Source organism: Callithrix jacchus, chromosome 11, assembly GCF_049354715.1.
Source record: "Callithrix jacchus isolate 240 chromosome 11, calJac240_pri, whole genome shotgun sequence".
Taxonomy (NCBI): Eukaryota; Metazoa; Chordata; class Mammalia; order Primates; family Cebidae; genus Callithrix; species Callithrix jacchus.
In genome coordinates this window covers 112,367,923-112,380,603 of record NC_133512.1, presented here as the reverse complement: position 1 = coordinate 112,380,603, position 12,681 = coordinate 112,367,923, and the positions used below count along the sequence as shown (strand labels likewise).

General features: G+C 42.9%; 1 protein-coding gene across 22 annotated transcripts in view; it reads left to right on the top strand.

Moving 5' to 3' along the window:
* Positions 1 to 12,681, top strand: part of CALD1 (caldesmon 1) — a 238,228-nt gene that overhangs the window by 145,883 nt on the left and 79,664 nt on the right. For 6 of the 22 annotated variants that reach the window (XR_013524241.1, XR_013524240.1, XR_013524237.1 and 3 more), the window contains exon 1: positions 9,562 to 9,776. The exons of the other annotated variants lie outside the window; for them this stretch is intronic. Coding sequence is in view for 2 of the 6 variants with exons in the window: in XM_035254698.3 (XP_035110589.1) it covers positions 9,724 to 9,776 (53 nt within the window). In the remaining 4 variants the exon portion in view is untranslated. Of the gene's footprint in view, positions 1 to 9,561; positions 9,777 to 12,681 lie in introns of those variants that run through there. 22 annotated transcript variants of the gene reach the window in all.

Sequence of the window (12,681 nt, the reverse complement as noted above, 5' to 3'; positions counted from 1 at the left end):
CTCCGATTATTAAGGATAATTGGACTTTTACAATACATAATTGTGTCCATGTATGCTTATTTAGTTACATTGTGGAGGCAAATGATATTAACATGGTAAGAGTCCGTTTCCTTTTGTTGGCCTATTTGCTCTAGTACTCAAGCCCTTGGTATTATTTGCAATTCGTATCTGCATTGTAAAATCAGATAATCATCAAATTACAGGGTTTATACCAAACATGCAGGAGTCCAACAGTGAACAAGCTGTATAATCAAAAATTTCTCCAATGAAAGATCAAGCTTGTGGCCGGGAGGAGTAAAGTACCCCAGAAAAGTTAATCCCAGAAGAATGGGCAGAAGTAGGATAAGGGCAGGGCCAATCTCTGGCAAGTATTTGCAACATTCTTTCTGAGAATAGAATGTTTAGCATACAATAGAATAGAGGGTTTAACATACCCATTGAGTTCAAAGTGTCGATTCCAAATGGTAAATGGTTTCCCAACACTGAGATGTAATGATGGACCAAAAAAGAAAAAGAAAAACAATAAAGTAATACTTAGAGCCCAATACTTTTTAATCAAGACATAAGCGGCTAATTATTTTTTCCAGTAAAGTCAAGCATTTTACAAATGGTTTATGCTCCTTGAGTAATACTATTTGGAAGAAAGAGGAGAAGTATTTATAAGTGAAGTTTCTTCATTATGAAATTATACCCTTTGGTATAAAATTTGTAATGAAAATAAAGTTAGGCAACTGGAACACTCAAAATACACAGACCCGGAAGCACAATAGAATAGCCTCAGAATCGTATCTCTTACTTTTCAGTTGAATTTTTGATTCTTAGATCCACTGGGAAAGAGTCAGAAGGAAAGGTAATTTGAAGTTATCCTAGAAACACTCTAAATTCTAAAATACCTAAGAGAATCTCGGATTACTTCAGTCCCCTCTACTTGGCAACGTATTTTAGAAAGCTGAATTCATATTTCAGATCATTGGCTTTCAAATTCCAAGTGACTGTCCGCTACTTTTTTAAAAAAGTATCATCTATTGTATTTTTTGTTGTTATTGTCTTCATAATGTCTTAAAATTGAAATGCTTTCCAGATGGCGTCTGGCTTTTAAATGAGAAAATTGAATATATATATATATATATTTTTTTTAAACTAAATATTTTTCTTAAAAATCTGCCAGCCTGGTTCTTCTTCTATAAATTAGTGAGCAAAATTAAAAAAAAAATAAGCCCCATTTGCTTTTCCTGTCTTAATAAGAGCTTGATTTTATTGCTTAAGCTCAAAGTAAAACAGCATCTTAAAATGGAAAAGCTTTCTTCTCCTACTCTATTTCTAATCTCCTGCCTTATGCTACCATCGTAAAGGTACCTAAGATTCTACAGAAGAGCATTGCTAATAAATACAGTACAATAATGGTCAAATTGCATTAGGTCTCCCAGATTTAAGTAAGTGGAGTCCAACTGTAATCCACGATATTAGCAAGCATAAAGAAAGAATGGCCAGTAGAAGTTGGCTGCTGTGGCTCATGCCTGTAATCCCAGCACTTTGGGAGGCCGAGAAGGGCGGATCACCTGAAATCAGGAGTTCGAGACCAGCCTGACCAACACAGTGAGGTGTCTACTGAAAATACAAAATTAGCCAGGCTCAGTGGCTCATACCTGTAATCCCAGCACTTTGGGAGGCTGAGGCAGATGGATCACCTGAGGTCAGGAGTTCAAGACCAACCTGGCCAACATGGTGAAACCCCGCCTCTACTAAAAATACAGCAATTAGCTGGGTGTGGTGGCATGTGCCTATAATCCCAACTACTTGAGAGGCGAGGCAGGAGAATCACTTGAACCAGGAGGCCGAGGTTGCAGTGAGTCTTGCACCATTGTGCTCCAGGCTAGGCCACAGCAAGACTTGAGTCTCAAAAAAAACAAACAAAAAATTAGCTGGGTGTGGTCATGCATGCCTGTAATCCTAGCTACATAGAGGCTGAGGCAGGAGAATTGTTTGAATCCAAGAAGCAGAGGTTGCAGTGAGCCTAGATCATACCATTGTACTCCAGACTGGGCAACAAGAGTGAAACTCTGTCTCAAAAAAAAAAAAAAAATGGCCAGTAGAAAAAGCCTGCATGATTGCCAAGTTCAATACCAGGTTTGGCCCTGGGAATCTAGGAATATCCAAATGAGGCAGACCTTGAATCTCAGAGTTGGTTAAGTTTCAGGGTGGTGACATGAGATTCATGGCTTGAATCTCAGAGTTGTGACATGAAAAGTATTCTCTCCACTTAAGTGTTTCCTCACGTCTCCCCTTGGCTTGGGTAAAATATTACCTGTGATGGTTTCACCCCCTTTGCTCTGACTTCACACTCATGAAGAAGTCTCTGTTGACTACGCAGGTTCCTGACATCCTGGCTTGGGGAATGGGAGGTGCCGTGGTTGGGAAATGAGAGAAGATGGAAGGCATTTATTCTGTTTTAATTGGTACCAGAGATGGCATTGGTCTCTTGTGCATCTGTGAGTTCATCAATCTTCCTGATACCTGTCGACTCTGGAACTTCCAAGATCCAATTTCTGGTACAGAACTGTTATGAATCCTCCAAAATTTTAAATGGCGAGTCTGTGGAAACCACTGGAAGGACAAGCCAGCTGACCTTGGTGCAGCATCTCTACTTCATCCTTGTCCCTCTTCACCCCAGAGAACAAGGGACAGGTACTATTGGCCATCTGCTATATTCCTAACGCCCTTCTAGGTGTATCAGGTGCAAAACTGGTGGTGGGAAATATTCCTTCCAGCAGAAAAAGTTATACTGTAACTTATTTGGTAAAGTGCCAGTTAAGACAGACTTATTTGGTAAAATAAGTTACACAGGAGCAATGAAAAATAAGACTTTCTCTCCCTCTCTCCCTCTCTCCCTCCCTCCCTCCCTTCCTTTTCTTTCTTTTTTTCTTTCTCTTTCTCTTTCTTTTTTGAGACAGTCTCCGTTTCTTTCTTTCTTTCTTCTCTCTCTCTCTCTCTTCCTCTCCTCTTTCTCTCTCTCTTTCTCTCTTTCTTTCTACAGAGTCTCACTCTGTCACCCAGGCTGAAGTGCATTGGTATGATCTTGGCTCACTGCAGCCTCCACCTCCCAGCCTCTGGAGTAGCTGGGGTTATAGGTGCACACCACCATACCAGGCTAAATTTTGTATTTTTAATAGAGATTGGGGTTTCGCTATGTTGGCCAGGCTGGTCTCGAACTCCTGACCACAGATGATCCACCCGCGTCAGCTTCCTAAAGTGCTGGGATTACAGGTGTGAGCCACCATACCCGTACCATACATTTATTTCTATCTTTAGATATCTTAAGTACTGATTCCAGTCAGATGTGATTATAAAATGTAACCGAACCTGATAAAGTGTTATTTATATCATGTAAATAAGAAGCACAACACCTTAAGTATCTGAAACACAGAATGGATTCTTTCTCTAGCAATAGGAACAATATGCTTTCATCCAGGGCGGACCACCCCGCAAAAAAGAAGGAAATCAATATTTTTTAAGACTTTATATGGTATCACTGGAAAAAAATCTGGATTTGATTCCAGCTTAAAAGCCATGTGTAAATTTAATATCCAGATGCATAAAGTGGACACCGGCAACTAAATTTATGGTTGTGGAAATATTTAGATACTTTGAACAAGAGTGGTACATACTGAGAATTCTGTGGCTTATGAACTAATATGCTCCCTTTGAAGATTTGACCTTTTCTTCTGCACTAGAATTATCTCCTGAGTCCCAGTAATAATTTCCTTCACAGCCTGTATCTCTGAACAACAAATCTGTGTTCTAAAATGTAGCACTAGGGTCCAGATTCAGTTTCTTCTGAGTAGAAATCATATTCTTCATTTGATTTCTACTTCTTTGAAGTACACACTTCTTTCCTAGAATTAGATAAAGCAGATATTATTATTCTTTTCACTGAGACCAGAACCAGGATTTTTTAGATGTGTGCCAGCCACCATTCATTCAAAAAACCGTTAGAGCCTTGCTATTTCTAAGCACTGTTTATTGTTTTAAAGATATGTTTCAAGTTGGAGGGCAGAAAGGAGTTAGAGGCAGGATCCTTTTCAGATAGAAACTTTTCAGGAAAAGAAAGTAGTCCAGTTGGTTAAAAACCCTGGATTTTCAAAAGAGCTTAGAGAGATGACCTAAGTAATTGGTACAAGACAGTTTAAACAGAAACAGGGAGTCTCACAGCAAGTTGGCTGGAGGGGCTGACTCATACATTGCAACATAATTATCTCTCAAATACATGTAAACAAGAGTGGGCTCAAGCTTTCTGGTCTCTCTCTCCCTAAGAAGATAAATGATAAAGAAATAAAGTCAAATCCAAGACTTCATAGAGGTGAGGCCAGGTACTGGTTCTTAAAGAACCACGAGAATTCAAGAAGCAAAAGGAGTGAGAGTGGGCGTAGGACGCACAGAGCAATTCATTTGGAGAAGAAGAAAGAAAAGCCAAAAACTGTGGATTTAGCATAAAACTGAATGAATGATCTCTCTAAGAGATGCTATTATCAATGTGAAAATGATGTTAGGACGTGTTAACAGGAACGTGGCAGGCAGCGCTGGGACTTCATCCAAGCCTTGGTCAGCTTTTATTATGCCTAATTTTGGTTTTCCATTTGAAGAGTTGTTATATTCAGGCTGATATTGAAAGGATGGAAAATAGGCATTGGCATCTATCCTAGAAAATGCGAGACTAAAGGATGACTTAATACCTGTGGCCCTCGTAGAGATAAGTGGGTTTCTATTTCGGCAACAGGAAACCTAGTTTGATAACAGGATAAATTGAGCGTGAGAGTGATTAAACACTGGGAGGTTGATCACAGGATGTCACCTATTGAAGCATAGTTCTTTAGCTCTACTGCTTTCAGAGTACTGTTCACTTGTCTTCTGTCTTGTAATAGAATTTTCGTATCCATATCTTATCTCCCTTTGGGACTGCCCTTCTTATCTTTGCATCCCCACAGCACTTAGTGCAATGACTTGCTTATAGCACACATTCCAATGGTGCTAAGTGAAGCAAAGCAAAGAGGAATGTGCTGGGACAAAATAAAACTATCCGGTCACCATTAGAAGGGCAATCAGAGAGTGTCACAACCCAAGACCCTATTACAGGCCTAGAAACAGATGAGGCAAAGAATAATTAAGAAAAGTGGGCCAGGCGTGGTGACTCATGCCTGTAATCCCAGCACTTTGGGAGGCTGAGGCGGGTAGATCGCCAGGTCAGGAATTCAAGATCAGCCTGACCAATACGGTGAAACCCAACTCTACTAAAAATATGAAAATTAGCCAGGTGTGATGGCGCACACCTGTAATCCCAGCTACTTGGGAGGCTGAGGCAGGAGAATCGCTTGAACCTGGGAGGCGGGGGTTGCAGTGAGCCGAGATCATGCCATTGCATTCCAGCCTGGGTGACAAAGCGAGACTCCATCTCAAAAAGAAAAGTATAAGAAAAGAAAAGCACAGGCCACAAGGATGCTAGTGAAGAACCACTGGAAGGCGAGGATGAGGAGTAAACTGTGATTTTCCACAGCAGCCCATACATTCAATACCACAGGATGTTACAGAGCCATAGAGTTTAAGTGAACATGTTCAGTGGCATGGTGGGGGCAGGGGATGGGAGAGGCTGTCAGCTGTCAGCTACAAGAGGAAGACTATGAGAGGCCAACAGACAGGAGGAAAGAGATGCTGCCTGCAAGTATGTAAACTCCTTTAGTTACATTCCTGTTCACCCTGGGGTGGAGGAACAGCTGTCTAGTCAAGATTTTTTGCCTAGTTCTAAGAGTACAGGGCCTATGAATTTCTTTATAAGAAAATATATCACCAGCAGCCTTTTCAGACATCCCCTTTATACCACTTGGACTGCTGCCTCTCTAGGGGTGAATTTCACTTAGGTTTATGTGAGTTTCTGTAGGAAGTGAATGGCTTTATATGTTGTGTGCATGCATGCATGTATATATGTGTGTGCCTTTGCACATGTGTGTGTGTGTGTGCATGTGTGCATGCATGTGCGTCGTAAGTGCATTAGGGCATGTGCACAGCACCTCCCACATACCTCTCTTTTCCCTTGGGAATTGCTCCAAGGTAGAAGCTGTTCTTAACCTCTGCAGACTATAAAGTCTGGAACAGATCATGTGGTCCGGTCCCCTACCTCCATGAAGTCAAGTTATTCTTAAAAAATCATGTTTTCTTAATAAAGGACCACCCTGTGGTGGGAGCTGTTTTTTCCTATTGCACTGACCTCCCTCCAACCTTCCCAGCCCAGAATCTCTTTGATGAAAAATTAAACAATAAAGTGTCCAGAAACAAAGGATGCTATGAGTAATTTCAGAGTGGCCCAGACTTTTGTTTTTCCTGGTAAAAGCGTCCTGAAGTGTCATTAAATTCATGATACCTATTATCTTGCTGAAGGATGACTGGCTCAGCGGTTCCTGGTGCCAGTCAGTGGTCATTAGTTCACTTCTCAGAGATACCAGTTCTGGCAGCTGGACCCTGGGTGCCAGTCTCTGCTCTGCAGTGAAAGCACACAGGCCTGGAGGTCTCTGCAGAACCAGAACACTGTGCACACAAATAACCTTTGGACTGTTCTTTCTCATTCCTCTTACCTTGCCTCTCCAGCCCCAGCCACCAGGTCTCAGAGGGCTTGTGGAAGCACTTGCCTAGCCCAGCCCTGCTCTGAGCTTGGGATTCACTTGTTATCTCCATGCATCTTCCTGCATTGTCTGTCTTTCATTGGTCTTTGTGCTCTTCCTGTTCCCAGCGAGTGTCTGAACTAGGTCCAAGACTCACTTCTCTCTTCACTGTTCCCATGTCGGTACCCTCCCAGGTAGCACGAGCTATAACATCACTGAGTTTTACTATCATAAACTGGAGAGAGACAGCTGCTTCCCAAATGGATGCACCTAAAAACAAAGGAGGGTATGCACTGTTTCCCTTTCCCTCACTTGGCAACTAGGGAAATAGCCTGGTGGCCATCCTGTGGACAGCTGGCAATTAGCACACTTTCTGTGCATGGATTCTGCGCGAGTAGATTACTAAATTCTTGCTCTCCTCCATGTAGAATACTGGCCAGAAAGAACCACAGATTTCTTTTTTTCTAGGTTATTCCATTTTATGAACCTATTCTGAATATGCCAGAACTATACTTGTCACCTCAGAATTGGGGTGGGGGCTGGGGAGGAGGGAATCAGGAGGTGATAGCTTTCTCGCATGGCTGCAACAAATAACTACAAACTTGGTGGCTTAGATCAGCACAACTTAGAGTGTACGGTTCTACAGGTTAGAAGTCTGACACAGGTCCCACTGGGCTAACATCGAGGTATCAGCAGGGCTGCATTCCTTCCTGGAGACTCCAGGGTAGAATCAATTTCCTTGGCTTTTCCAGCTTCTAGAGGAAGTCACATTCCCAGGCTCTGGACCCCCCTCTCCATCTTCAAAGTTTTCGCCAGTGCATCTTTCTGCCCACCCTGAAGATAAAGCTCCTCTAACTATAGCTGGAAAGGGGTCTCTGATTTTAAAGAGCCATGTGATTAGTTTGAGCATACCTAGATAATCCAGGATGCTCTCCCCATCTCAATGTCTTAAATTTCATCACATCTACAGGGTCCCTTTTGCCAAGCAAAGTAACATGTACTCAGGTTCTGGAGATTTAGGGGAAACATTATTCCACCTACCACAGAAAATCACTGACTTCTGTCAGTAATTGAAGGGGAAAAATGTACTGGGCCAAATTTGGTAGAAAGAGGAGCAGCAGAATGCCTTGATATGTTTCTGTCTTCATACATGTTCTACAGCAAGAAACTCAAGACAAGTCAGTGTATATTTTAAGTCCTGTTGTGTGAAGGCAGACGTATCTCTACTTTTGTGAGTGTCCTATGTGCTACTTTAGTCAGTATATGTTCAGTGATCATATGTGTAATCAGAGAGATATTTAAATGCACATCTACATAATTATATATGGAGATGTTTATTAAACTGTATTTACTCTATAAACCATGACTTCATTTTTTGTGGTGGTTTTGTTTTTTGAGATGGAGTCTCGCTCTGTCACACAGGCTGGAGTGCAGTGGCATGATCTCGGCTCACTGCATCCTCTGCCTCCCGGGTTCAAGCGATTCTCCTGCCTCAGCCTCCCACGTAGCTGGGACTACAGACATCCGCCACCAAGCCAGGGTAATTTTTGTAGTTTTAGTAGAGGCAGGGTTTCACCACGTTGGCCAGGCTACTCTCGAATTCCTGACCTTGATCTACCTGCCTCAGCCTTCCAGAGTACTGGGATTACAGGCGTGAGCCACCTCACTTGGCCTATAAACTATGACTTTGATGCCCCCATAGTATTTGAGTAAGAAAACAACTAAAGTGTTTTAGCTAAAGTGAAGACAGCATTTAACCTAACCCAATTAAACTTTAAGTTGAACACAGAGTAGGAGATGCAGTTCAGCTCCGTGACATTGGGCATCTAAATGCTCTGTGCTTTGGTGTCCTTGTCTGCATATGACATAGAGCCACAGATCTCAAAGATCTCTTTCATTCCGTGAAAGGGTTCTCAATGTGTGAAGCTGACTGCTTCTCCTGCCATTTACCAAGAGAATAATCTTAACCCTACATTGTGGAGATCAGAGTTGTTCTCACTTGATAAAAAGCCAGTCAGTCCCACAAGCAGCTTGGTACCCAAGCACCAATCTGTTTATTGCTCATTAGAGATGAAGAACCATATTCATAAGTCAAGCTGAGATGGAGTGTCATCTCCAGACAGAATCAGCACCACCCCCTTCTCAGGACTGGGATTTGGCTGCTTTCCAAGCCACTGCTGACCAGGCTCCATTGCCCAGCTTGGCTGATGAGATCACCGGCAGAGTACCATGGGTGCAGACGGGGCCTGCTGTTTCAACATGTTTTCGGGAGGGCTCTTGCCCACAGTTCTTGGAGAGGTGTGAGCACCAAATAGGCTGAACCATCCAGCCCATCACTGAGCAGAGCCGTCTCTCTTCATCCCTTTGCATTTGGTTTGCATTTTTATGTCATGCCTCCTTCCCTGGATAAAAGGGATAAGAGGAGTTTCTCAGATTTGATTTCTCAGTGGGAACTGTTTGCTTTGGAAGCCACCTACGACAATGCTAATTGAGAACAGAGCTCAGAATGAGAGCCTGAGAACTGCACCCGGATGAACTTTTTGGTGGGCTGATTTCTGTTGATCTTGTCAGAATTAGGTTGTATATGCATGTAATACCATGATCAACTATTTGCCAAAAGACTGAGCAAATGCATCAGTCTCTTTTTCCTTTGACTAGTTACTTACGTTGGAAAATATATTTGTAGTTAAGCATATAAAGTCTTCATCAGGAAAGCTACTGGGAATCCTGGCCCTGACTACCCGGCAATAACGTTTCTGGAACTCTTGAAGCAATCAGTGTTCTTTAATCGCCAAACATGATGGGCTTCTATTAGAGAGATTACAGTAAAAAATAACAATCAGCTCTCTGATGATCCTGTGAGGAGGGATCGGTGGGGAGGAGTAGATTTGGCTGAGGACAAGCCCAGACTTTCGTCACAGGGACGGACCAACGTGTTAACACAAAGGGAGAACACGGGAGCATCCTGCACTGTGCATTTCAGCCACAGATCACATGGCCCGGCCCACGCCCTGACCGCCCGGCCCGGCCAGGTCTCCGTACCTCTCTGCCCCGCAGCCCCTTCCCAGCTGCGGACATGCTGGGTGGATCCGGATCGCATGGAAGACGCAGCCTGGCCGCACTCTCCCAGTGAGTCCTCATTTCGCCTTTTTGGTTTTCCCTTTATTTTCTTTTCTATTTTTTTTTTTTTTTAAACAAACGAATTGTTGTTAAAAAAAAAAAAAATGTGGGAGTGGGAGGGGAGAGGAGGAGACACTAGGCAGGAAAGGAATGCAGTGAGCGTGTGAGTTTCAGACCTGTCTGAAACTTTCCGGTCTCCACTTCATGGTTGCTCTGATTCACTGGTTTTTCTTGTTTCCATTTTAATGGTGGTTTGTGGACCATTTGCCAGGGGTTTATACCTGGGCACAGGTTTCTCCATTTCAAATACCAATCCACAAAGCATTGTGTTTCTAAAGGTCTGCTGTTAATTTAGACCTTAGCCCTCCGTTCAGAATGATCAGTTTGCAGGACTCAGAGATTTCGGCTAAACCACACATTGCCCAATCCTTAAAGTAAACAGCCAAAGCCCTCGATATACTGACCATCTGACTGAGACAGAACAAGATTCAGAGCATATGCTACTGATCAAGGAATTGTTCAGATAACGGGCTCTAAGGGTTTAGGATCATGAAATGCTGGAATGTTCAAGCCAGGAGGGAGGCCTTTAGACTCTTTGGTGCAATGCTCTCCTTCAACAGGCAGGGAAACAGAACCCAGAGGGGTAACTCAACTTACCCCAAAGCAGACAACAGTTGGTAGCAAAGCCATGTCTTTGTACTCTCATGCAAAGGGCCGTTTTCACACTGGTGTTTATGAGGTTTGAAAAGCGTACTGGGTCTTGGGAAAAGGTACCGCACAAGAGTAAGAACACCAAATGGCCTTTCAGTAAATCTTTTCCATTTTTGAGAGTTTTGGCACCGATTCAGCATGACAATTGTTGTTCCAGTTGTTCCAGCGTTTGTGCAACAGTTAATCAGATAAACAGAGGAACTCATCAGAGTCCTACAAACAAGACCCATGTCCATTACATTAGCAGATCTCTTGGATAACTAGTTTCTGTAAGCGTGATTACTCACGTGGGAGAGTTCAAAGGGACTTTAGAAGTTATCTGTATAGTCCAGGGCTTATCAAACTTTTTTAAAAATCAAATTTAATCTTAAAGGGAATACTGTTATGTGAAGGAGATGTTCTGGTTAAAGAGAAGGTTTGAGGTCTGGAGTTCCTCATCCTTGCTCCACTCTCCAGCCCACAGCATGATTCTATCCCACGCTTCAACCCTCTTCTACCCTACCTCCCCATCCTCTTCATCACAACTTCCTTGGAATCCTGGGTCTCCATGGGACAGTTTTGAAACCACTGATCTCACTGAAAGCCTTCATTTCAGGTGAGGAAAACTGAGGCACAGGAAGGGCTTGCCCAGGGTCAGACAGCTGATCAGTAATAGAGTGTGGAATGCTAAGAAAAGAGCCCAGTCTGCCTCTCTCTCTGTCTCTGTCTCTGTGTCTGTCTCTCTCTCTCTCTCACTCTCTCACTCAACGCATGGTCCTGACCCTTGTTTCCACTCCTTCAGGCCTGAGGTTCTATTAGTCTGCTTTCTCTGTCTTCTCTGTTTACTCTGCCATTTCCTGGATTTCAGCAGCTACTGCCTCTCACTGGGATGGTTGTCATTGCCTGCCATCTGGTCCTCGGCCTCTGTCTCTCTCCCCTTTCTGATACAGCCACCTACAGCATCCTTGAAGATAAAGTCCACTCTCTCCTTATTACAGCATTAAAAGTTCTCCACAATATGCCTTCAGTATTTCCTCCCATCCTGACTTCCACCATGGAGAATGTTAAAAACATTGCAGGAAAATAAATAAATGATAGGAATAATTTTATCAGATTCTGCAGAAATAACAAAAGAAATGCACGCAGGGATGTGGTATTTGTAAAAAGTACAGGAGTACCTGATCCAGTGAAATAAGATCACTCGCAGTGCCCCAAACTCAGCATATACAAGCCACCACTGTTCCTTGACTCACTGTATTCCCTACACAGGGAACACCCTCAGTCTCCTCTGTTTCTGACCACCTCCCTGTCCTGCAAGGCCTTGATCAAATGCTCCCATCCTCTATAAGCCTTCCTCACTCCTTACTTCTCTCTCTCTGATAACGTTTGCCCAACCTTCTCCTATTGGCTTTGTACTGTCAATTGAGGAAAATGACGAAGCAAGTCTCAATCATTTTAGGAGGTTTGTTTGCCAAAGTTAAGGATGTACCTGGGAGACAGGTCTATGCTTTTATCTGAAGGTGATTTTGGGGGCTGTAAATTTAAAGGGGAAAGGGCAGGTTATTGAGAAGTACACAGTTTTCATGTAAGTGAATCTGCGTTTTTTATATAAGATGACATAAAAGAGGCAGAGGAAAAATGTGGGGAATCTGCATTTTACATCCCATAACACAGAACAGGGATAGGGTAACAATCAGATATGCATTTGTGTCTGGTGGGCCGGGGTGACTGCACCTGTAAAGATAAGCTACCAGTTTGCATTGCCATGGTGATTCTTTGTGGGCAAAATATGGGGGAGACTTTTGTAGCTTTTTACCTTGTAGTGGTCGATCGTATTTAGGAACTAAAAGGGGGAGGCACGTTTGAGTTACCCACTCCCGTCTTGACTTTTTCCTTTGTCTAAATGCGTTCAGGTCCCAAAATTCAATTTCCTTTCTCAGTACTAAAGTTAGCGTTGAACATAGCTCTCCTCCCTCCCAATAAATGGTAATTCACCTGAAACAGAACGATTTTGAATCTTTGAATCTTCAGCATCTGGAATGGAGCTGATGCCCAGAAATATTCTTTAAGTTTCCTATTATTGACTAAATCAAACTCAGTTCACCTGAGTTTACATTTTTCATCTGAGTCATTTGAACATACAAGCCTGAACTCCTTTTGCTTTGCAAGACGGACTAAGTTAAGTGCTAAAATAGGTGCCCATCAAAATGAATTCTAAGTTCCT